Source organism: Zalophus californianus, chromosome 7 (assembly GCF_009762305.2).
Source record: "Zalophus californianus isolate mZalCal1 chromosome 7, mZalCal1.pri.v2, whole genome shotgun sequence".
Taxonomy (NCBI): domain Eukaryota; kingdom Metazoa; phylum Chordata; class Mammalia; order Carnivora; family Otariidae; genus Zalophus; species Zalophus californianus.
Window position 1 is genome coordinate 142,933,077 of NC_045601.1, and position 24,803 is coordinate 142,957,879.

At 46.9% G+C, this 24,803-nt stretch overlaps 1 protein-coding gene across 4 annotated transcripts in view; it reads right to left on the reverse strand.

The window, feature by feature from the left end:
• The window catches only part of RIPOR2 (RHO family interacting cell polarization regulator 2), a 221,607-nt gene that overhangs the window by 88,991 nt on the left and 107,813 nt on the right, over nucleotides 1-24,803 (reverse strand). The window contains exon 1 of one of the 4 annotated variants that reach the window (XM_027601509.2): nucleotides 20,963-21,099. The exons of the other annotated variants lie outside the window; for them this stretch is intronic. Within the exon in view, the coding sequence (XP_027457310.1) occupies nucleotides 20,963-21,023 (61 nt within the window). The 5' untranslated portion in view covers nucleotides 21,024-21,099. Of the gene's footprint in view, nucleotides 1-20,962; nucleotides 21,100-24,803 lie in introns of those variants that run through there. 4 annotated transcript variants of the gene reach the window in all.

A 24,803-nucleotide genomic window follows, 5' to 3' on the forward strand; every position in this document is an offset into this window, starting at 1 on the left:
GTCAACCCCACCCTGGCCTATATCCATCTGCTGGGCCTTTGCCCGTTTTCCAATAGGGGAAATTCATCAAGATCCAGTTTAAATACTCCAGACTCTGTTTTCCCCCAGGCCCCTTGCCCCTTTCCCTGCTCCCTCACCTCAGACTGTCATAACACTTTAGGTCTTAGCATCTCTGCAGATGCTTAGCACCTTCGACCATGGATTATAGCTCTTTGTGTAGGACCTGATGGTTCCGGATATTTCTCCATTTACCTCCCTCTCGACAAAGAGACCTGGAGGGAAGCACAGATAAGTAGACGTTTGGGGAGAAAGGGATGAGTTACTGCAGATTAGCATCAGGGCTAATAGGGCTACATAGAAAACTCCTGGAGGGAAGAGTAGGGCCTAATATCCACCCTAGAGGATAGTAGACTTTCTAGTTCCCCAACCTATCAGTCTGCCGGGGCCGCCATAACGGAATACCACAGACTGGGTGGCTTAAACAACAGACATTTATTTTCTCAGTGCTGGGGGCTGGAAGTCCAAGATCAAGGTTCTGGTGAGGGCTCTCTTCCTGGCTGGCACATGGCCATCCTCTTGCTCTGTGCTCACACGGTCTTTCCTCAGTTCATGCACCCAGAGAGAGGGCATGAGCTCTCCGGTGGTGGCTTCCTTACAAGGACACCAATCCTTATGCGTCATGACCTCGTCTAACCTTAATTACTTCCCTATTCCAAATACAGCCAGACTGGGAGCAAGGGCTTCAACATATGAATTTGGGGGAACACACACATTCAGTCCCCAACACCCACCTTCCCAACGCCACTCCTTCCTGATGAGGAACGGGACTGTTGGAGACTTCACACGAATTTCACGGGAGGGAGGGGGCAGAGGATTTCACAAGGATTATAGATGATGCCTGGTGCCTTACAGACATTGTCTCACCTAAGCCTACTGCGATCCCTCTTTCTATTACTGCCCCCATTGGAAAGATAAGAAAACTGATGCTCTCGCAGGTTGAGAAAGCAACGTGCTCATGATCACAAAGGTGAAGCTTTTGCTCAAAGTCAGAGGTGAGAAATATTTAAGGCTCTGTTTGCTCTAGTACATTCCACTCTACACCCCAGTTTCCCCCTTCGGGCTCGGGGTATCTTGTTGAGGCTTGGGTGCGAGTGTGGGGGCAGGGGTGTGTATGTGGGAGCTGGAAGCCAGGGGACCTCAAGGGGCAAGGGAGTGGCTCCTAGACTTTCTGTGAGCTGGCCTCAGCATCCCAGCTTTGGGACTAAAGCTCTGAATGGGAATGAGGCTGGCATGGTAAGTCAGCTACCCTCCTTGAGCTCCGCCCCCCCCCCCCCACTCCAGGAAAGGAACGCAGCACATGGGGTATGCAAGGTGAACGCCCAGCAACGGGTTCCTTCCCCTCATTGCACCTGGTAGACGGGTCTGTCCTGAGGGACTTCGTAGACTCCACAGTTCCCAGTGGAGACCCTTTCTTGAGATCAGGGACACGTACGAGTGAGGGACCGGGCAGCATGGATTGGCACAACCAGGACCCAATCCTTAGTGGAGGTTCCGGTGTGAATCCCAGAGCCCAGGGTCACACAACCAGATAGAGTCAGCACCAGAACCAAGACCTCCTGGTGCGTAATCCAGAGGTCTTCACGCTGCCTCTCAAATCACCGGTCCTGCTGTGGTCACCCAAGTCTTCATTCTTGGGTGGTTATTTCTCCCTGTCTCCTCTCTCGCTGTTAGAATACCACTTCCTTCTCTCTAGATCCCTACTATCACCTAACCAGGATTCTTCTAGCTCAAAACTTCACTGATCCAAGTCTTTGGAGACACCTTGGCTGAGCCCTTGGAACCTCATCCAGGGAAACAGTGGAGCCCTGAGCTCATCAGGCACCAGGCAGGGTGGAGGAAGGGGCGCAGATATTAGAGAAAACTCTGCTAGTTCAGACTCTATGTCACTCTTTCATGCCCCTGGAAAGACATGGGTCTCCCAAAGGAGAAAGAGTTTAACGCAGGTTCCTCTGCCGCCCTCCCCAGATGTCAGTCTTAATTGAAAACACCCCAAGGTACCGATGAGAGCTACCATTTCAACAAGGTGTTATTTCAACAAGCTGTTGTTTCAACTAAGGGCAGGAGACACAGAGGTAGACATGACAGTCATGTAACCCGTCTTGTAGAGGCTGGCATGAGGACAGCCAGACATAACTGAGGTGGGTGTTAGGAAAGAGGAAGAAGTACCATGGGTGCTATGGGAACTGTGATTATTTCTGGTTCCATAAAATAGGGTGTTTGAACTTCAGCAGCACTACAGTAGCTGAATTTTATCCTGCTTTTCACTCATGGGTGTTTGTTTAAGCCCCTTTTGTTAAGCCCCAGTGGGAACAGCATTGGCCAAGCCAACCTGATTGCTCTTTCCGCCACCAATTGATCTAGTAAATACGCAATTCCTTGGTAGAAAGCAGAAGAGCAGCCAAAATGCAACCAATTTCGTTTCCTGACTTAAAGATTTAGATATTTAATACGTGCCTGAAGACCCACTGCTATCATGAAGCGACATTGATGGAAGGTCTCTGAGATTTGGTTATATGTAGGGACCCTATTCATTTATATTTCTATATATTCCTTCTGCCCGTGATGCTAGTGCATTCTGGCTTCTACTAAGTCTAGTTGACTAGTCCTAGGGGTAGGCAGATACAACTGAGATCTACTCTCTTTTCATAACTATGATGTTTAATATCCATGTGGACAGCAGATCTAACATCATGATTTTGAAATTCCTTCTCTACTCTTATGACCTTCCTCTATAGGCATTCGGCCACCCAAGTGCACGGCCAGATCATGGCTTGGAATGCTGCCAGCTCTAAGATTCTTGAACCCCTTCCTTATACTTTAACTCTTTACCCTCCACCTTGCTCACAGCTGCTGAATTCTTCCTTTGCCGCTCTGGCCCATCTTTCCCTATTTCTTTTTATCGTTGATTTTCTAACTTACGAAGGGCAGGAGAGTCACTCTGGGAAAGAGTTTAAAATGCAGATTTGTGAGTCACCCTCTCTCCCATTCCAAGTCAGCCATTTTAACAAGCAATGGTTCTGGCACAACCATTAACAAGTTGATGGTTCTGGCACATTTGTCTCAGAATGCACTTGGGGAAACACTGGTCTGGGTAAGATCTAAACAGGTGCCCAGCCCGCTTGGCACTACCGTGTGGCTCTAGAAGTCTTTTCAGTACACCCCACTGCCCTGCACTGCCGGCCCTAAGTTCAGCTCTTCCAGCCATGCTCAGTGTCCAAGGAGCAGCCCTGCCAAGAGTCTCTGACCTGGAGACACTTCGGTTCTATTTTGGTTCTGCCAATAGAAAACTCAGGGCAAGTCTCCACCTTTGAAATCTGTGTCCTCACCTATCAAATGAAGGGTGTGGACAACTCGATTGCCAAGTGCCCTTTCGGCTCTGACATTTGACCATTCCTGCCTCCATCGTTTTGCTCAGGTCACTTCCACTGCCTGGAAATTCTCTGCTGAGAGTTGCCCACCACTTTTTCTCTGATGTTTGTCTCTAGAAATCCTGCCTAGCGTCTGAAGCTCTAGTCCAACACCAGCTTCTTCACGACACCCTCCTTGGCCCGTCATGCTCTCCCCGCATTCTCCTGTAAGTGCTGTGTCCCCCTGAGTACAGACCCAGTCCCCTAATTTCCTTCCGTCCCAGATATTTGGTACACTTCTCCCCATTAGTATATATGGTCCTGGATATCAGAAACTACGCTCAGGGCCACTGACAGTAGTGGAAGCTTTATATTAATGAGTGTGGAGGAGAGTCAGCGGTCTTCTGTCATCTTTTCCCCCAGAAAAAAGAGCATAACATTCCTGCATTGACTGACACCAGAGCTGCACCTACAGAAAGAAGTATGCTTCGCCTTGACAATGACAGCTGGGTCCTGCTTGCCGCTTTCTGAACTGAGAGCAAGGCCCCATTCCCTCTGCCCGTGTCTGGCACTGATGATAAGGTTCCCAAGGGAGTAGACATCTCAGGCTGTGGCTTCTCACCATTCTTACACTATCTGCTTGCACAATGGGAAACGTGTTTGGCCAACACACCTAGCATTTCAGTGTGTCCCAGGGACGAATGTCTCAGAGATGCTGAAATCAGGCCTATCCACTTGGGCAAATGACCCCAGTCTGAAACTCCACCTCCACCCCCACTTGTAGTTTCTACGCCAAGTGACCTGGAAGGCTATGGGGGTAGAAGATAGTCAGCAGAAGGTTCAATGCTGGCAGGAAATAAAACATGCCTTAAATGTGGCAAACAATCCCCTTCTATCCAGAAACTTGAGATTGCCTTGCTGATACATTATTATTACATGACAGGGAGAGGTCATTTTCTGCAGCAATATCATTTTGACCAGCAGTTCCCAATTTTTTGGTCTCAAGACCTATTATACAATAACATAATCTAGGCTAGTCATTTTAAATTTCATGTAACATGTATATGTGATATATATACATATATACATAAGTGTGTGTGTGTATATATAATTATATATATATATATAATCTAGACTAAACCCCTTTATACTTAAAAAAATTAGGGGGCGCCTGTGTGCCTCAGTTGGTTAACCGTCTGCCTTCAGCTCAGGTCATGATCTCAGGGTTCTGGGATCGAGCCCTGCATTGGGCTCCCGGCTCAGCGGGGAGCCTGCTTCTCCCTCTGCCTCTGTCCCTCCCCCTGCTTGTGCTCCCTCTCTCTGTCAAAAAAATAAATAAAGTCTTTAAGAAAAATTATTGAGGATCTTTATAAAAGAGTGACCTTATAAAAGAGTGTTGAGAAACCTCAGGGGTCCTCAGACCACATATTGAGAAGCTCTGATCTACCCCGACAAACATTTGGGCAGAATGTTAACTTTGCAAATTCCTAGAGCTATGAACCCTTTAAGGCTGAAGGCAAATGGCATAAATTTAATTCACTAAATATTATTGCACAAAGACACTAAAATAAGTATAAAATAATGAAAAAATGACCATAGAAGTGATTGGAAACTGTCAGTATATATGTGTAAACACAGGCCTGGTACTTGGTAGGTAAGCTGTTTTTTAAGGTTATAAATTGACTTTTGCTTTATAGTAAATCTGTTCCCTTTTCCTCATCAGCAGGGGGACATAAGAGATTTGCCTGTGAGTTTCTCCAAGGTGATTTATTTATACCGTGTCCCCAGGCCCGATGCAGTCCCTGGCTAGCAGGCTATCCTGCATCGCCCCTTCCTGTCCATTCTCCAGCTTCCAGCCTCTGCTCTCTGTCCCGGGGGCTGCCCTGCCCGGGATGCCCGGTTGGGTTTGGCCAGTGGAAGCCCCAACAGGAGACAGGTAAAAGGAAAGGGAGTGGAGCGAGGGTGTCCATTCCTTGGCTCTTCCCGGTGAGGTCATGCTGGGCTGGCTGTGTCCCCTCTTAAAAGATGACTGCTCCCCGATGGGAGCCCTGTCTGCCTCCATCCTGTAGGTTCTCGCAACCTCTTCCCCGCCCCTCCTTTGGACCCCGCAGTGGCACTGGCCCCACTGGGCCCTCTGGTTCCCCCACACTCCACCCACACCTTTGTAAGCCATCTCTTTGTACAGAAAGCTCCGTTGAATTATTCTAACTGGCGGGAGCCATCGGTTTTCTGATAGTGCCTTGATGGATACGCATTAACAGTTGTCTATTGCTTATTGAAAACAATGTAAAATCTGCTTGTATTCAGTCGTTCACGTTTTAAAATTCTTTCTTTAGTTAACTCCTCGTTGTTTTTCTCTCTTTTTTTAAAAGATTTTATTTATTTTAGAGAGCGAGCGATCGGGGTGGGTGGGGCGCAGAGGGTGAGGGAGAGAATCTCCAGCAGACTCCCTGCGGAGCGCAGAGCCTGAGGCGGGGCTCAAATTCAGGACCCTGAGATCGTGACTTGAGCCGAAACCAAGAGGCGGAGACTTAGCCGACTGAGCCACCCAGGCGCCCCTGTTTCTCTTTTGATCTTAGCCCAGGGCCATTGTTGCACATAATCCCGTTCCATCCCTTTTCTCCTGACTGCCCCCCCCCAGTCATGCAAAGTGTCATTCCAAACATCAGTCCCTCCCTGAGGCATAGGAGTGAGGCTATTAACTTCAGGAGGTGAATTTAGGAGGCATGCCAGGCCTGGCAGCCACATTCCTGAGAACTTCATCACGGCCAGTGAGGCCTCCTGATCTTCAGGGACGTCATGCCGGAGTCCAGTTCAGCCTGAGACAGGTCTCTGCGAGGTTAAGTGAGCTGTCACTACTATTCGAGCGAAGCTGGATGCTAGAGCCGGCGGCAGAGCACCCGGACAGCCTGGCACATGGGAGAACACCCTGACTCGGGGCCCAGGTTCCTCCGGGCTGGGCCCTTCCCTGAGCAGCTGCTCCTGGTCCTGCTCTGGGGAGGCCCGTGCCCCCTCCGCCGGGCCTGGAAGGCATTAGCTACCCTTGCTAGCTTCAGGGCCTCCGCCTCTTTCTTCCTAGATCACCACTTCACAGCCTCCACCCCCACCCCCACAGACATTTTATGCAAAATCAGGACACCAGAGACAACCTCCCTCATCTCCCCGCCCCCCACCCCTCCCCCGTTTCACGTTGCAGAGGTGAGAGTGGCAATCTGACTCCCCAAGCACAGCTTGCTCAACCCACAAAGGCTTCTCAGGTAGCAGGAACCGGGCCTGGCCCATATCCCCCCCCACGTTCCTTCTCTGCTCACAGGCAGTCCGCAGCTCTGGCAGCTTCGGCTGGGAGCTGTGACAACAGGACAGGGTGCCGTCACCCTCCATGATGAGCCAGGCAGCAAGCCTGCTGTACTGTCCCTAGCTGACGGTGCTCTTGAACCTGATAAATTATCCACGCCACCGAAGTGTAATCGGCTGTCACATTCGAAGTAGGTCATTCACGCTCAGGCTGCTGGAGGTGAAGATTTCACCGCCACGGTAGCAAATCCAAGTGCTTTGGTTTAAGCGGATCTCCAGAGAAAGTGGCTTCTCCGAGCAATCCCCCATTAAATAGCTTTCATCGGATCCCGGTTATGTTTTCATTAGCGGCAGCAGGAAGAGCCTGGAACAGCTGTTTGCTGGCAGGCTCGAGCGTGGGGGGCGGGGGGTGGAAGGCTTTGTTCAGCCTCTTCCTTCACTGACCCTAGGGGGCTCCTCGAGGAAGATAAATGTGAACACCTCTGCTCTTGTTCGTTCTTTGCACCCGAGACGGTGGCCAAGTCAGAACAAGGAACGTAACCACCCGGCAGTGGCAGGTTTTAGAAGCGCTAAGGTGCACAGGCCTCTCGGAGAAGAGCCTCTCAGCCCTGGGTGCCACGTTCAAAAAGGAATTCAAGGTCAACAGCTGTGGCCGCGTGCCCCCCCCCCCCCCCCCCCCCCCCGTTTCATATCCTGAGTCACAGACGACTGGCCCCTCTTCACTGCTCAGAACACACTTGCCCTCTTGTCGGCAAAGATGTGTTACTCAACTCAAGTACCCGCTGGAATACGAATATTTGACTGGCTATTTTAGTGTTAGGAGAGTTACTCACATGTTAATATGTTCTTGTAATGGTTTTTGAGGATACCCAAGATTATCTTACAGGAGGGAGAACAGTTTTCCCCAGGATTAGAATAAAGAGAAGTGGTTGAAGATGTTGCTTGGGGGATTTGAGTTAAAATCAAAGCGAATACGCTGATTGCCGGCTCTTGGTGTTAAATGGACGTGTAACTGAGAAAAGCTGATAAATCTCCCTGGGGAAGGGAAAGAAGGGAAGGAGTTTAGCAACGAGACTGACCCCTTGCCTGCCTTCTGTTTAGGAAGATAGACCAAAAACCTCTGTGGGTCTCTTCCTGCAGAGAGTCTACGGATGTAGAGCCTTGGAGCCAAAGGGAAAGAAATGCAAGCATTTTCACTTGGTGAGCAGAGCATGCAATTCAGGAGGCCACAATATAGACGGAGAGTCTTGGATGCTCTTCTATGACTATCAGATTTATCACAATGGTGCTTCCAAGGATAGCAAGCTCGCTCCTTCGAATACACCCTTGCAAGAAGCCTGCCCTGCTCATCCAGCCCTTCCCCTCTGTTCTTTCCTTTAATTTCCCTTTAGTGTTTATAAACAGTTTGCATTACAGTCTTGAACGCCTGGTTTTAGGGAACAGCCCATATCAGTCATACAGTCCAATCCCCATAAGCTAGAGGTGAATCTGTGAGTAATTTTCACTGATGTATATGCCACTGACACTTCCCGAGTGCCCACTGTTGTGGCTGCTTGGTGTGGGACTCGGCGAAGCCAGCCGCCATGTGCGTCTACACTGCAAACATAACCCACCGGAACTGGACCCACCTCCCAGCCCCCTCCTCCAGCAGCCCCCCTCGTCTCAGTAAACAGCCAGGCCATCCTTCCGGATGCTTGGGCCAAAGTGCTGGAGTTATCCTTGGCAACGCCGCCCCACCCTTACATCCAGAATTAATCCCTGTCAGGCCTGGGAAGGGCCCCATCCTCTCTCTCCTGGAATACTGCAAGTCTTTCAAGTGGCTTCCCTGCCTTTGCCCTCCAGGCCCCCATCTTCACTTTCAAGACAACAGTCAGAATGATCCTTTTGAAAGGCAAATCAGATTATGTCACTGCGCTCAACACCCACCAGGGTCGGCCCATCTCCCACGGAGCAAAAACTCAAATCCCTACCATGGCCTGTAGGGCTTTACAAGAGCTGGACCCCCAGAAACCGCTCAGATCTCATCGTCCACCCCTCTCTGCTTTCACACACTGCACGGCAGCCACACCGGCCTCTGGCTCTTCCTGGAACATTCTCCCCCAGAAGTCCAGGTCAGACCCACAGCTCCATCAAGCATCTGGGTGTCTATCAGCAAAGTCTTGTTCTGACCTGACCACCTGACCTGAGCACCATGTTCTAGCCTTCTGACCACCTTGCTCTATCCTTCTCACCCTGCACTCAATTTTTCTCCATAACCCTTCTTTCCATCGGACACATGCCGTTGTTCCCTGTCTACTGTCTGTCCCGCTCCACGGGACAAGGGGTGGGGCTGTGTCACAGTCACTGCTGATCCCAGGAGCTGAATAGAACCGAACCTAGTGCATGGCAGACATTCAATAAGTCTTCTTTTAAAAAAAAAATATTTGAGAGAGAGAGTGAGAAAAAAAGAGAGAGCATAAGCAGGCAGATGCAGAGGCAGAAGCAGGCTCCCCGCTGAGCAGGGAGCCCGATGCGGGACTCGATCCCAGGACCCTGGGATCATGACCTGAGCCGAAGGCAGACGCATAACCGACTGAGCCACCCAGGCGCCCCAGTAAGTATTCTTTAAATGAATGAAAAAGCAAATCTTATATCCCTAAATAGCTCATAAGATCCTGAGCAAGCTGCATCTTGTCATGATGCTACTCCTTTCTAGACAAGCCTCAGTAGGTGCCCATCTCAAACCACCGATGCAGAGATTCTAAAAACTGATTCCCAACCAGACAGAAAGTGGTAGGAAGAATTCCCATACCTCTCATGCATTCTGTTATAAAGAACACAGTCTTTCTAAGATTGTCAGCTAAGCCCAGCCTTGGTCAGAATCAGCCACTTCTATCTCTCATGGAAATTCAGTTCCCTCCTGTGACATTTATGTGGTTCGAGAAAAAGCAACTGTTCTGCAGGCTTTCAGGAACTGTCTGGTACTTCCTCTTTTTGGTTTGTTTGAGTGTAGTTATTCCTAACTCTTTTTTTTTTTAATGTAGTTATTCCTAACTCTTTTATATATATATGCGGTAAAATGTGCATCAGACTTACCATCTTAGTAATTCTTAAGTGTATAGTTGAGTAGTGTTAAATATATTCGCACTGTTCTGCCGCCAATCTCCAGAGCTCTTCTCGTCCAGCAAAACAGAAACTCCATACCCTTAAACAACAACTCCTCTTCCCCCCTCTTCCCAAGTCTTGGCAACCACCTTTCTGTTTTCTGTTTCCAGACATTTGACTACTGTAGATACTTCATATAAGTGGAATCATACAGTATTTGGTGGTGTTTTTGTTTGTTTGGTTGTAACTGGCTTCTTTCACCTAGTTTAATGACCTCAGGTTCCTCCACATTATAGCAAGTGTCAGAATTTTCTTCCTTTTTATGGCTGAAGAATATTCCATTGTATGTATGGACCACATTTTGCTTGCCCATTCGGCCATCGATGGCCAATTGGGTTGCTTGCCTCTTTCGACTTTGTGAAGAGTGCTGCTGTAAACTCGGGGGTACAAATATCTCTTCAAAACCCTGCTTTCAATTCTTTTGACTATATACCCAGACGTGGAATTTCTAAATCATATGACAGTTCTATTTTTACCTTTTTGAGGAGCTGCCATACTGTTTTCCAGAGTGGCTGCACCAGTTTGCATGCTCACCAACAGTGGACAATGGCTCCCTGACTCTTTTTGACAGCAAGATATTTTCCCCTCCAGCAAGTTAAAACTCCTCAAAGATGCCCAATAGAGCTGAACATTCCTGCTGTTTCTAACGCTTAGCAACCAGGAGCCAAGCGGCCCCCACTAAATGTGCGTGTGTGTGGCTGTGCTTTTCACTCATTCCTTCATGCCTGTTTTGAAAAGGCTTCCTTGTCCTCAAATTAACATGCAGGCTAAGGGGACACACACTGGTCTGCATTGCAGACGAAGGGCAGTGGGCAAGAGCCACCTCTGTCTTGCAGTGACCAAAGCTCTGCTAATCCCATGTAATCTTCTCATGCAAAGGTAAGGTGTTTCTGTTTGTAAGCCGGCAGAGGCAGAGGGAGAAGCAGACTCCCCGCTGAGCAGGGAGCCCGATGCAGGGCTCTATCCCAGGACCCCGGGATCATGACCTGAGCCAAAGGCAGATGCTTCACCGACTGAGCCACCCAGGCGCCCCAGAAAGTATTCTTTAAATGAATGAAAAAGCAAATCTTTATATCCCTAAATAGTTCATAAGCTCCTGAGCAAGCTGCGCCTTCTGATGATGCTACCCCTGAGGCCTGGCTTGGTCACCCCACAGTGAGTCGGGAGACTCGGGGTGATGTGTGTGAAAGAGCCAAGAAAAGGACTGGAATCATGCTCACACATCAGTGGTCCCTTACCACGAGTTTCCAAGGACTTCGGACCTTGGAAACCTGGCGACCCAAGGAGTCAAAAGGGGAGGAAAATCCCTTGAGCTGATGCAGAGATGTGAGTGGAAAGGACCGTGGACATGCCCTGTGTGCTTTCTTTCACCTCATTCACGGCGGGCTCGGAGAACAGGTCCCTAGTCCCACTGTGTCTCCCCCTCTGGGATGCTGCACCCTCTCCTCGGTTTTGTCTCGGACCACAGATTTTTTCATCATCCTTCCAGCTGGTATTACAGAGCAGTGTCATATGGTGACATGTATTCTCTTAAAAAGAATATTTAAAACAATAAAAGGGGGATAAATCTTCCTCTTAAATGGGGATTTAAAAATAAGATCCTCCCAGCAGATGTGCAAAGGAGAAAAGCTGGAGGGAGACACGGTTAAGAAACTCTCAGTGACCTCAAGAGGCAAAATGATTTGGAATTTGATGACATAGACCTGGGGTCAGCAGACTTTTTCTAGAAAGAGCCAGATCGCAAATATTTTAGGCTTTGTGGACCAAGAGGCAAAAAACAAGGAAATTGTGTAGCTACCTCCATATAACAAGAGAGAAAATAAAATTTCACTTATTTTTATTGACAAAATTTGAAGTATAATTGAGCACTTGCTCTTTTTTGGTATTCCTGGTCTGCTTAGGAGAAGAATGGAATTCTTTGTCTTTGGGAGAACATTTTGCATAATTGGAGTTCAAGGTTTGCTGTTCTCCATCACTAAACCAATGGCAAATGTTCATCTGTAAAAACCATTCTCATCTTGCAGGCTACGAACAAAAACAGGCAGTGGGCTGGGATCGGCCCACAGGCCGTGGTTTGCCAACTCCTGACTAGCTCAAGACGGGGCAGAGCGCCACTGACTCCCTGCAGGCCCTGCTCAGCGGTGCCTGGCGGGTTGTAAAGGCTGGAGTACCATTGGTGGTAGGAGGATACACAGGGCTTTTTTCCATCCTCTGCCCTCTAGCCCGCATTGTGTTGTGTCGTCTTTTCTCAAACAGATGGTGATGCTCCTGACCCCCCACCAGGTGTGTCTCCAGGAGTGGGGAGGATTGGAGTCGGTCTCTTGCTAGTCACCCCCTGCTACAGTTGGTGTGACTTCTGACCCAGCTGACCACTTACTTGCAGTGGTCATAACTTCCACGGAGTGGGGCTCCACCAAAATGTGTTGATTAGTTCACAGCAGGTTGATCCTATTAACTTGTTCTCTGCCCCATGCAGAATGACTAATAAGCAACTGAGCTAATATTTGTCTTCCTGGACGTGTGTGTGTGCACATTAATGTATTTACAAAATATATATATACAAACAGATCACCACAATTTCCTCCAGGAGGTTTTATCATTGAAAATATTTTAAAAAGCAGTGGAAGTAAAAACACTACCCTAGGAGAGAGGATGTTTGTTGTTGAAGCTTCTTTTAAAATCTTAATGGCTGTCCTAAAATAGTGACATGTATATAATTCAAATTTCAATGGGTGTTATCTTTAAGTTAGAAATGTTTTCACAAATATAGAAAGCCTAGCGTTTCTCAGATTACTGAGACGGGGGAGGCAGTAACTGTGGTATGTTTACCGCAAGTAAATATTTACCCAGGAAATAGGGACTGTATGTCGTTAAAGATACTGTTAGAGATATGATTCCTGACCTCCAGAATTCCTGACCAAGGCGAGGGGACTCTCTCCACGAGAAAACTGCCCTAGCGTCTAGTACTCTTTAATACTCAAATAATTTCCAGAGGGAGACCAGATTGGCTAACAGTAAAAAATGGGTAGGAAATCACATACTTACTTTGTGCCCAATGGTGGGCTTATTCTGAGCCCCGCCTTGGTCACATGGTGGAGATCAGATAGCAGCCAGGCTTATTAATTCATGAGCCAGAAACACCTTTATATTCCCAGGAAAGGATCTGAAATGAGCAGTCTGAGTAACTGTGCTCTAGTCAGCTTGTGTCTTTGTTGATCACAGGCCAGGAGTAGGAGAGGGGAACTGTACAGACTTGGGAGGCTGGGGCAGCTGAGAAAATCAGTCTGATAATAACTGACGTTTACCTAGTAGGCCCTTAATGGTTTTCCGTTACCTCACACATTATCTCCTTGAACTTCACAGCAATTTTCTCAGGAGGTGACAACCACCGCCACCACGACCACCATCATCATCACCACCACCACGGCCTCCACCATCATCACCATGACCACCCCCACGACCACCATCCTCACCACCACCATGACCACCACCACCATGACCACCACCACCATGACCACCACCACCATGACCACCCCCACGACCACCATCCTACCACCACCATCCTCACCACCACCATCATCACCACCACCATGACCACCACCGCCATGACCACTATCATCATCACCATGAGCACCACGACCACCACCACCACCACCATCACCATGGCCACCATCGCCACCACATGACACCATCATCATCGCTATCACAATTACCATCACCACCACCACCCCAACATCATTATCACCATAATTATCATCCCCACGTGGAAGAAGGAAAGTCAAGCTTCTGAAGGGTTAGGTAACTTTCCTAAAGTCAAACTACTAGTAAATTGAAATAGATCTTTTTGAGTCCAGATATTTTGCTCTTTCTACTATGCTACCTTCCCTCAGTTTGGAAGTCTGAATGGTAATGATCAAAGATTTAAAAACAATGGTGGCTCTAGAATTTTTGTAAGCAAAGTACTTAGTATAGCAACATGGCTGGAGAAGGGGTTTGGCCCTCTGCTAGAAGCTGTTTGCAAGCATATAACTTTATAGTGTAGATCATTCAAAATAGCCATGTTTTCTGAAGAAGATTTTTATCATGTTTTTTCATTAAGAGTTAAAATTCTAACTTATGTTTCAGTTTTTAGGGATACTAACGGAGATTAATCGGGGGCTGAAGCATGCCCCACCCAAAGACATCCTTGGTACCCCTCAGTATATAAACTAGAAATTGAAGAAGAGTTTGTTTTTCCTAATATTTCAGTCACATAATTTATCTGAAAGTGGTTAAAAGTGCCTTGCACAAATCACATCTGCATATTTGATTCTCTGACATACTTTTCTTCACATACCATTCTAATCAGTTCGTTGTGCTGATATAAATAGGAAGAAAAATCCCACCACAGAAAATATTTTCATATTTACTCCTCAGAGTTTCCCAAATGCCAATTTAGAGAGAAAAAAAATTTGATTCAACTGCTCAGCCAGCTGACTCCACTTGTGATCTGAAAGTCAAGGTATTCTCTTCCTGTTTCTTAGCTGAATGGATGGTTTAGAATGAAGTTGAGAGGGAGAAGGGTCCAGCTGGTTTTCCCCTGTTGCTGTTTTGAGTGGTAGAGTGTATTTAAACATTTAACCCCCAATGATCCAGAGACTAAGAAGGAAAACATTGCAATTTAAAGATGGCACCATAATCTCATCACTTTTCAGAAGGCAGCAATTTGTTCTTTCTTCTCTGTTTTATTTAGAAATGTTTATTTCCTAGGGCTACACCTCATTATACAGCTGAGGATGAAATACCAGATCTTTTTCTGTTTGCTAGGTTATCTAATACTGACAATCTTTACAAAGTTGACACAGTGATTTTTTCCTCTCTTAAATTCTTACTTTGTATCCATCATTGACCTTCCCATGTCTTCTGCCTGAAGCATTTGCTCAGGGAGGTAAAGCACGGAAAATGTAAGATGTGGAAAGTTCACGTGAGAGTGATACTAATTATAATTAATTATAATTAATATAAATTTAAAAATAATATAAATTATTTTTAATTCGTAAAACTGGCCACTATACCTGCCCTTTGCTATCCCAGCGTAGGTCAAAATCCTTCTCTTAAAAATACCTAAAAATGATCAAGTAGATTGTTTTATCCTGGAAGGGAAATTCTAGATGCCTGATGAGATATGCTCTGTCTACACAGCACAAGTGGTTTTTCAGCTTAAATGACCTGGTGTGCCTACCAACAAGGATCAAACACATCGGGTGCTCATCGGATCCCTCCCTTGCTCCAGGGTGGACGTGTCTTAGGGAATCATCCCACTCGCAGTCAGCCAGGTTCATCCACATCTCAGGCTCCCCAGAAACCAGCCCCCAGGATAGCCTGGAACATACTGAGTATGTTCACTACCCCACCAGCACCCAGGCGCCTGGGGGGCTCAGTCGGTGAAGCGTCTGCCTTCGGCTCAGGTCATGATCTCAGGGTCCTGGGATCCAGCCCCACATCGGGCTCCCCGCTCAGCAGGGAGTCTGCCTCTCCCTCTGCCCCTCCCCCCCTTATGCGCACACGTGCGATCTCTCTTTCAAATAAATAAAATCTTTTAAAAAAATCCCTCCAGCACCTGCATTTTGGGGTTCACTTTCTTCTCTCCATTTTACTTGCCAGGACCAGTCACTATTTTTTTCTTCCTCTCTAACTCTTCTCTGTCCTTCTTCTGGTTAGTGGAAATAGTCATTTCCATTTGACTCAGCTAATACCTTTTCCTTCTTTAAAATCTCTTCTGAAACCCACTGAATCACAAACATCTTTGTTCAATGTCACAGCTGTTTGGCAAACAATCAATAGGCAAAATTTAGCCCTCCAAAAATAAATGAGAAGTTGAATAAGCCTGACACTTGCTAAGCACAATAAAACGCGTGAGGGGCAGTTAACTGGAGAAACCACATCTCTAACTCATATGCTGACTTGAGTAAGTGAAGTGACTTCCATGGGGGGGGGGGGCAATGCTACCAGTTTATTTCTCCGTTTTGGTCATAACAACTACACATTTCTTTTGCTTAAAAACGTTTTTTTTTTTGGCCACACATAAATGGGTGTGCTTATAATTTTTGTTCTCATGTCCTATAAAAGACATACTTGAGTAGGTCTTATACCATTCCTAAAAGGACTTGGCTGGTGGCTCATAAAGATATGAGATAAGCATTTAAAATGCTTTATTTGTGCTATTGGGCCCCTTTGGCTTTGGCCTGATCTAAATAGGTCACTCTGAGGTCACTGGAGGCCATTAATCGGGGAGGGGGGTGGACTCGTGGTTAAAACGGCCCACATAGCTTCAGTGCAATGTGCTATTTTAGTTTGTGCTCCTGAAATGACACCAGCTCTTTGGCACCAACCAAAGAAAGCTTCCTAGACATCTATGGGAAGGGAATGTTTTGCAATCACCCAAGACATAGGTGACAGAGGCTTGAATTGCTGTGGGGAGGTCTGTGTCTGCTCCATAACCTGTGACAAATAAAGGAGGGAAAACAACTTCCAAGCAAAGCATTTCTCCAGGACTCCGAGGGGTGGAAGCTGATCCAAGCAATCCTGGCAAATCACGAAAGCGAAGAGTGACCAACTGCTTTCAACTCAGGAAACTAGGGCAGCTCTTTCTACCCGTTCTCCAATCCCATTACTTGGGTCCACTTGAAAACCCCAGATATGGATTTTTGGAGAAAGGTCCAATATAGCTAAATACTAATTATTATATTTATACGATGTAGAGCGTGGCATAGTCAAACAAAACTCTCCAACTCTTCCTAGCCAAGATGTGTATATTTTTATGTTCTCTTTAAAAAAAAAAAAGATTTCATTTATTTATTCATGAGAGACAGAGAGAGGGGCAGAGGCAGAGAGAGAGGCAGAGGCAGAGAGAGAAGAAGAATTCCCGCTGAGCAGGGAGCCCGATGCAGGACTCGATCCCAGGACCCCGAGATCATTACCTGAACCAAAGGCAGACGCTTAACCGACTGAGCCACCGAGGTGTCCCTACGTTCTACCTCTTAATACCTTTTCCATACAGGGTATGACTTAACCTCTGAACTTTTAGGATTTACTGGTTGTGTACATATCGTTAATTTAATCTCTTCTCTCTTTTAACTTTGGAAAGGGTGAATGTAATTCAGGAAACAACAGCAAAATACACCAGATTAGAGTTGACAGCATAACTGTTTCCCTATTAAAAAAATCTCTTCCTTGGCTTCATAAGCAGTAGAGGCAGAAAGTGAGCATCTCTTCTACTTACAGTTCTGCTTTTTTTTTCTTTGATAAATCTTTTGCAGTTTTCTTGCTCTCTCTAAACTGAAATTCCTTTTGAATGGGAAAACGTGCTAATTTACTTGGCCTGGGGAAACGAGAGAGGTTTGGTTCAAAGCAAGTGGTATTTTTTCCTAAGTATCTGCTGGTCTGTCCAAAAGCAACCAACAGCTACTGGTTGAATGTTCTCCCTTTGGCCCATTCATCCTCACCCTGGAGGGTTCTCCTGCTCTGGGGTGGTTGACCAGGGACCCAGGACAGAAGTATTCTCATGCCCTGCTGCATTGTACCAGGCCCAGAGAACCTTCGGAGGTCCTGCAAAAACTTTGCTGTTTGTTTCCTGTGGCCTTTCTAGAAGCAAGGTCTTACAAGGCTCATGAGTGTCCAGGGAATATAGGAGCCCGAGAAATACTTTGCACTCATAGCTGTGAACTCGAGGTGTGTTATTATTCTAACCGTTGCACTTGACGAGAGAGCACTGAGTGGGGCCGAAAACGGGGCAGTGACTTGTGGCTTTGAGGAAAGAAGCAGCTTTAACTGGTGCCAAGGAGTCGTTTCAGCTGCAGAACCAGCGACCGACTGCCACTGGGGGAACCGTTCCCGCCCACACACGAACTCTGTCCTGTTCCTGAAAGCTGGCTGGGGGCCTCCGGTGCGCACGACACTGTTTTCTCTTATTATTTTGATCGCTCATTACTGTAAACGTCCATCCAGCTACCTCTGCTCACGTACGCCAGCCTCGCTGCCAAGAAGGCACAGTGATGAAACAGTTTTAAATTGATACGTTTGAAATAACGATGGGAAAAGCGCATCTCATTCCAATGACTGATCTTTCCGTACCTTGGTAATCAAACTGATCATTCTCCCAAGAAAGAGTGAAGTCTACCTGATAGCAGCCATGTTCTGAGTGGCAGGCTGATGTTGGGGTTATTTGGAAAGCAAACCCGAGGCGCTCTGTGTGTGTGTGTGAGAGAGAGGATGGAAAAGAGAGAGAATAAATATCGGGACTTCTCGGGGGGTAGGTGGATCGCTGCTTCTCTCTCTCTCACTAACCATTTGCAACTCTCCCCTAGTACAAGAATGGAGGGGCACACCAGTGCTTCTTAATTCTTTGAACCATAACATTTTCTTTAACCACAGAAAACAAGAGCTGAAGCAAACAGGATCTCAGAAAGGCAGTTAAAAAAATATTGCGAGCATGACTCATTTTTTTTTCTCCCCAGATCTCTATTGGTCCATAAACCTAAATGAATTTATATATACTTGTAAGCAAATGGACCTAAATTCTAAATCTGTGTTCCTTTAGGGGGAAAGGGTTCTTTAAAAATGTGTCCATTGTGAGGAAATATGGTTGCCTTAGTAACAAGCTCCTGGGCATTTTCCTTCCATTATATCAGAACCAAAAGCTTTCTGCTCTCCTAGGCCTGTTAAGTGAGCCAAAGCACAGATGAAACATACAGCAAGCATGAATCCCTGTAGGTAAATGCATGTCACTGTGCAGAAAAGATTAAGTAATAGAATGCCGGAATTTTTTAAATGAAATCTTATAGAGTGTGTAATCACCCCTCTTGTTTTAGTTGAAGGCAAGGCTCAAAGAGAGGCCATGACTTGCCCAGGACCCCACATCCACATGACGTCAGGGTCAGCGCTCCGATCCAGCTGCCAGTAACTTGTCGGGTGAATGTTTGCCATCTCATACCTCTGAACGGTAGTTTATGAAGCTGAAGGACTGTAAATCAGTCCTATTTTGAATCCATTAGGTTACCCCAACATGTGAAAAAGCTCTTGGGCTTCACCTTCTATTCCACAGTAGGAACTGGTATTTCTTGAGCACTTAACTATGTTCTAGGCACTATTCTTTTTTTTTTTTTTTTTAAAGATTTTCTTTATTTATTCATGAGAGAGAGAGGGAGAGAGAGAGAGAGAGAAGCAGGCTCCCAAGGAGCAGGAGGCCCGATGCGGGACTCGATCCCAGGACCCTGGGATCATGACCTGAGCCGAAGGCAGATGCTTAACCATCTGAGCCACCCAGGCGCCCTTCTAGGCACTATTCTAAGCCCTTCCCTGCAACAACATTTAATCTGCACACCGCCTGTGAGGTTGATACTCCATTTTATAAGTGAGTGAACCGAGGCACACAGCGATGAAGTAACCTGCTCACGGTCACAGAGTGATTTAGGGGCAAAGCCCGGGCAGTGTAAACCCCACTGCTGAAACTCCTGACTGCCACCCCCAGCAGAACTTGCTTAAATGAAGCACCAGCTGGCCGAGCTCTCGCGGAAACACGGGCAAACATGAGCCAGAACTCAGAGAACCAAATAAAAATACACTGGATGTTGGACTTACAAGGATTCTTTTGCTCATCTTTGGAGATTACGTTCCATGAGAAATTCAGTCCAGAAAGTGTAAAGCATATCACATGTGAAGCGCAATGCAACTATTACGAAATCTATTGTGAAGATGATCTGTATGACCGACCAGCACCGAGAAAACAAGGTTAGCGTAGCGAGTTACGTAACTTGCGTAAGTCACAAAAGGAGTTCAAGGCACATGAGATTTTGAATCTGCATCTTGTCCGACTCCCTACCTGACTCTTACCTATGCCTGTTGAGGTTGAAATAATCACCTTAATCATCAGGAAGGCTCATGGGAGAGATCCTACAGGTTCACCAAGCCTGCTTTGCGGAGGTCTTAACTCTCCCGCAGGGTGGGGCCACACATAAACGTAGTGTGGCGCATCGGACTATAGATGGCGCTCTTTAGCACCATAGTCAGACACAGAAAGAATGGCTTTGGGAAAGAAATGTGGTCTGGGGGTTTTGGGGGTTAGGTGAAAAATCAGCAGATTGTCCAATCTAGGCTAATCTGATTTCTGTTATGATAAAACTTCACATTATGACTTTAAATATTTCTGAGGTCAGAACAAAATAACAGAAAGACATCAAAACATTGGTAGTGGTTACACCCTTAGATGAGTAGGTTGCAAAGGAGTCTTACTATGTATACTCTGTAATTTTTCTTCACTGGATTCGTGTTACTTTAGTCACTCAAAATTTTACTAGTGCTCATTAAAAAAAATTACTTGATAGAGTTTTCAAAAACTTACTAGCTATGGGTTCTTACGGAAATCAACCCAAGTGATGAGATCCCTGAGCCCAGATTACCATTTATTTAGACAATTTCAAGTTCTAGAAAAGCTCCATCATTGGCAGCACTTGGACAAGACATCTGCAGGTTATGAGATTAGCCACTGAAAATCACAACCCTTACAGCCAAACCCCACCCCACAGGTCTGCTTGTGGAAGAACCGCAAAATAAGAAGGGAAAACTACATGGTGCCAGTGAGTATCAGAAGCTAGCATCCCAGCTGGAAGAAAAGGAACAGGGCATGGCCAGTTGGGCGCCAAATACATCTGAGGAAGAGAAAAAGATTCAAAGGGAAAGGGAGACGGGGGAGAGGCAGCTGGTGCAGATGAAAGCAATGTGGTGCCATGGAGAACCATCCATGGTCCATCTGTCGAACTGCTACCCCAGCGGCTCGGCTGTGTGCAAAGCACCATGACAGGCTTCCCTTAACGTGTTAGACAAGAGAGCACAGAAGGACGGGGGGAATAACTGAGGGCTCATTTCCTACCCTAAACATTTATCTAGTCATGACTTTAAAAAAAAAAAAAAGATATTTGGAGGAACCATTCAACTCCCTTGCATCCTGCTTTGCCTTGTATTCGTTGGTGCCTAGATGGATGCCCACAACCACCAGGATGCTTTCAAAATACCCCAGCTGGGCAAAAGTTTCAAAGCTAAGCAAAGCAGACCCGAATGGGTGCTGCCAGAAAGACATTTACCTTCACCAAAAATATCACCCTCTTCCTCGCCCAGGAGCTCCTCGGGGTCCGGATACTGCATCTCGGAGAGGGCAGTCAGCCGGCGACAGCAGGAGCACAGCACCCACACTGACAGTCCCCACTGACAACAGGGCTCCCCGGGGGTGATTTCCTCTCCCCTGCTGCAGGTTGCGAAAGCCCTCAGGGAGGCAGCTTCCGCCTCTGCCTCTGCCCTCGGAAGGCAGCTTCATTCATATGAATAGGCTCCCCGAGCCCGAGCCTTTCGGAGAGTGCATGCCACGTGGGGTAATTCTCGCCCCTGAGAAGAAAGAATTTTGGGGGGACGGGGGTGGGGGGGCTGCAGATCCGGTTCGACCTGAACACAGATACCACCATTGCACAGTCTGAGTGCAATGAATTCTTTCAAAGCTACAACTTTCAGCTTTTCTTAAACAGGAAGACAGGCCTTTAACTTTCTTAAGAATTTGAACACAATGGGTAGCGTCGTAAGAGGGGGGCTGTTCACGTTTATCTTGCTTTTGCGTCCATGACAATTTCTCCAAAAGCACAGCCAGCCACTATGCCACACCGAAGAGGCATTTGGGGGGACCAAGCTTCTCGTTCACTCAGTCATAGCTGCCTTCTTTCTTTTTGCAAACCTCTTGCATTTGAGAAGGAGAAACTTTACAAGTGTTTAAACCGAGTTCAGCACACGTGTACGTTCTTATTGGCTCAGTTAATCTATGGCCAAGCAGTAGATAACTTGTTTGGGTCAAACTTCCATTTCACAGTATTGACTCCATCTGGGTCTTCAGACCGTCACTAACATAGAGGAAAACTGACGACAAAGGAAACTCCTCCTAGAGAGGGAGGAGTCACCAACCAGTGAGCCTTCACAGGAGCACGGGGCGGGTCCCCATACGGAACTACCCAGAGCTAGGTTCCCTATGGGGCTCAAACACCAGTCTCTGAGTGATACTGCAACTTCGTGTGGGGCTCGAGAGCTCTCTGTTGTGTTGTAAAGACCTCACAGGTGGTCAGAAGCTCAGAAAAGGCAAATAGAAATAGTGGCGAGGAGTTGTTAGCCCCCAGTGTTGACTTCTGGCAACTATTTACTGAGTAGGGTTTAAAAAAATATAGATGATAGATGATAGATAGATAGATAGATTTAGATTTTTATTTATTTCAGAGAGAGAGAGTGAGAGAGCTCACGAGAGCAGGGTGAGGGGCAGAAGGAGAAGCAGACTCCCTGCTGAGCAGGGACCCCCCCCCCCGACGTGGGGCTCGGTCCCAGGACCCCGGGATCATGACCTGAGCCAAAGGCAGACGCTTCACCGACTGAGCTACCCAGGTGCCCCTAAGAATATATTTCTCATTCATTGGCTTTATTTTTTAGAGCAGTTTTGGGTTCACAGCAAAATGGAGAGGAAGAGTTTTCCTATACACGCCCTGCCCATACACAGGTACAGCCTCCCCCATTAGCGCCAGCCACATCCCCATTCCCAGCATCCATCATCAGAGAGGTGTCTTTGTTACAACAGTTGAGCCTACACTGGCACATCATAATCACTCAGAGTTCACAGTTTACCTTAGGGTTCGCTCTTGGTGTTGTATACTCTGGATTTTGACAAATGTTTAATGACATGTATCCACCATTATAGTATCATACAAACTAGTTTCAGTACCCTAAAAACCCTCTGTGCTCTCTCTCTCTTCATCCACCCCTCCCACCCACCTCCTGGCAACTGCTAATCTCTTTTAATTGTCTCCATAGTTTTGCTTTTTCCAGAATGTCAACTGGTTGGAATCATGCAGAATATAGACTTTTCAGGTTGGCTTCTTTCACTTAGTAATACACTTTTAAATTTCTTCCACGTCTTTTCATGGCCTGTGAGGTCATTTCTTTTTAGTGCTGAATAATATTCCACTGTCCATATGGACCACGGGTTCTTCATCCATTCCTCTCCAGAAGGACGTCTCGGTTGCTTCCAGTTTTGGCAATTACAAATAAAGCTGTCAGAAACATCCATGTGCAGGCCTTGGTGTGGACATAAGTTTTCAACTCCTCTGGGTAAATACTAAGAAGCACAACTGCCGGTTGGTGTGATAAGAATATGTTAAGTTTTGTAGGAAGCTGCCAAACTGTCTTCCAAAGTGGCTGCGCCATTTTGCATTCCCACCAGCCATGAATGAGCATTCCCGTCGTTCCATATCCTCACCGGCATTTGGTATTCACAGAGTTCTAGATTTTGGCCATTCTAATAGGTGTGTAGTGGTTTCTCATCGTCTTACTGAGTGCTTTCGGAGAGACTGCCACTCTGCAAGTTCAGAACCTGTCTCCTCCTCTATCAACTGCACCCTTGACATTACACCAGCTTCTCCCAGGGGAGAGTAAGGAAAGTGGGGCTGCAAAAGTCCAGCCATGAGAAAGTATAACCAAACTCAAGGGGTTTGTCACTTGGGGTGCATTAAATTGAATACAACCCAAGTAAGTGTTAGAAGCAAAGAACTTTTTATTACTTGTTACAAGTAAGAAGACAGGGCCCTAGCTCTCAAAGCACCATCTCCCCCTGCGGTTAGCACGGGAAGATTTTATTCAGTGTATTAGGGAGCGGGGGTAGGGAGCTTGCATATACATTGGGGAACTCACACATATTCTATTACTTAGGCACTTTGGCTCAGTTGTACAAGTCTAGCATGTCAACATGCTAGTGCGTACACTGCATGTTCAAAAAATGGCAGGAAACCCAGCCCATAGGAGGAGATCTTCGTATTATAATGAGCTAAAAGTAACTTCAGGACAACTCGGGGCAGGGGGACGACTTCTGCCCAGGTCCTCAGCTCCAAACCGGCTCACAGGAGGGACTATCAGGTGAAACACTTAGCTGGGTGTCTCAATGCTGAGGACTACTGTTTCAGCAAAAGCAAACACATTCCTTCCCCCCTTCCCCCCCCCCGCCCCCCCCCCCCACTTTCCCCGATAGCTTTCAGCCCTCTGATTTGAGTACCGCCCCACTGCATGCTAGCTAACGGAGGAATTCTAGAGTCCGTCGGTTCACGAAGGGCTCCTTGGGCACCAGCATGGGCTTACCCCTGTTCTGGTTGCTGTGGGGTTCCCAAAGACAGTATACAGCTCAGGGGCTGCTGGAACCTCCAATCCCCCTCAACCAGGGCTGGGACCGTCCCTAGGGCAGATTTTGGAAATATGTAAATGTTTGGGGTTGCACAATGACTGGGGGTATTACTGGTATTTAATGCCTTGGTAACCTTCCTGCAATGCATGGGGCAGTGGCTCAAAAGAAGAACTGTCCAACCCCAAAGGCCAAGAGTGCCTCTCCTCCCCTTAGAAATACCGAGAGGCAGACAGCTGAAATGGACGCCTTCTCTAGCTCTCCTTCGTTTCCCTCCTTTCTGACCCTTCTACCACCACCCCCCACCCTGATTCCCACTCAAATGACTTTTCTGGTCAAGGGTTGTACTTAATGACTTAAAATTAATAAAAATGGATCTGAATCGTAAGAGGGTGCAGCCACCATGGAACAGTATGGAGATTCTTCAAAAAATTAAAAATTAAAAACAGATGCCATATGATCCATCAATCCCAATTCTGGGTATATATCCAGAAGGATTGAAAACAGGATCTTGAATTGATACCTGCTCTGCCATGTTCGGCGCAGCATTATTCACAATAGTCAAGATGTGGTAGCAAGCTAAATGCCCATATATATCTCTCACCTTCTTTATCCATTCACTAATGGACCCATCCATAATCTATCCAATAATCCATCCAATAATCCATCCATAAATATTATTCAACCTTATAGAAGAAAGAAGTCCTGTCACACGTGGATGAACCCTGAGG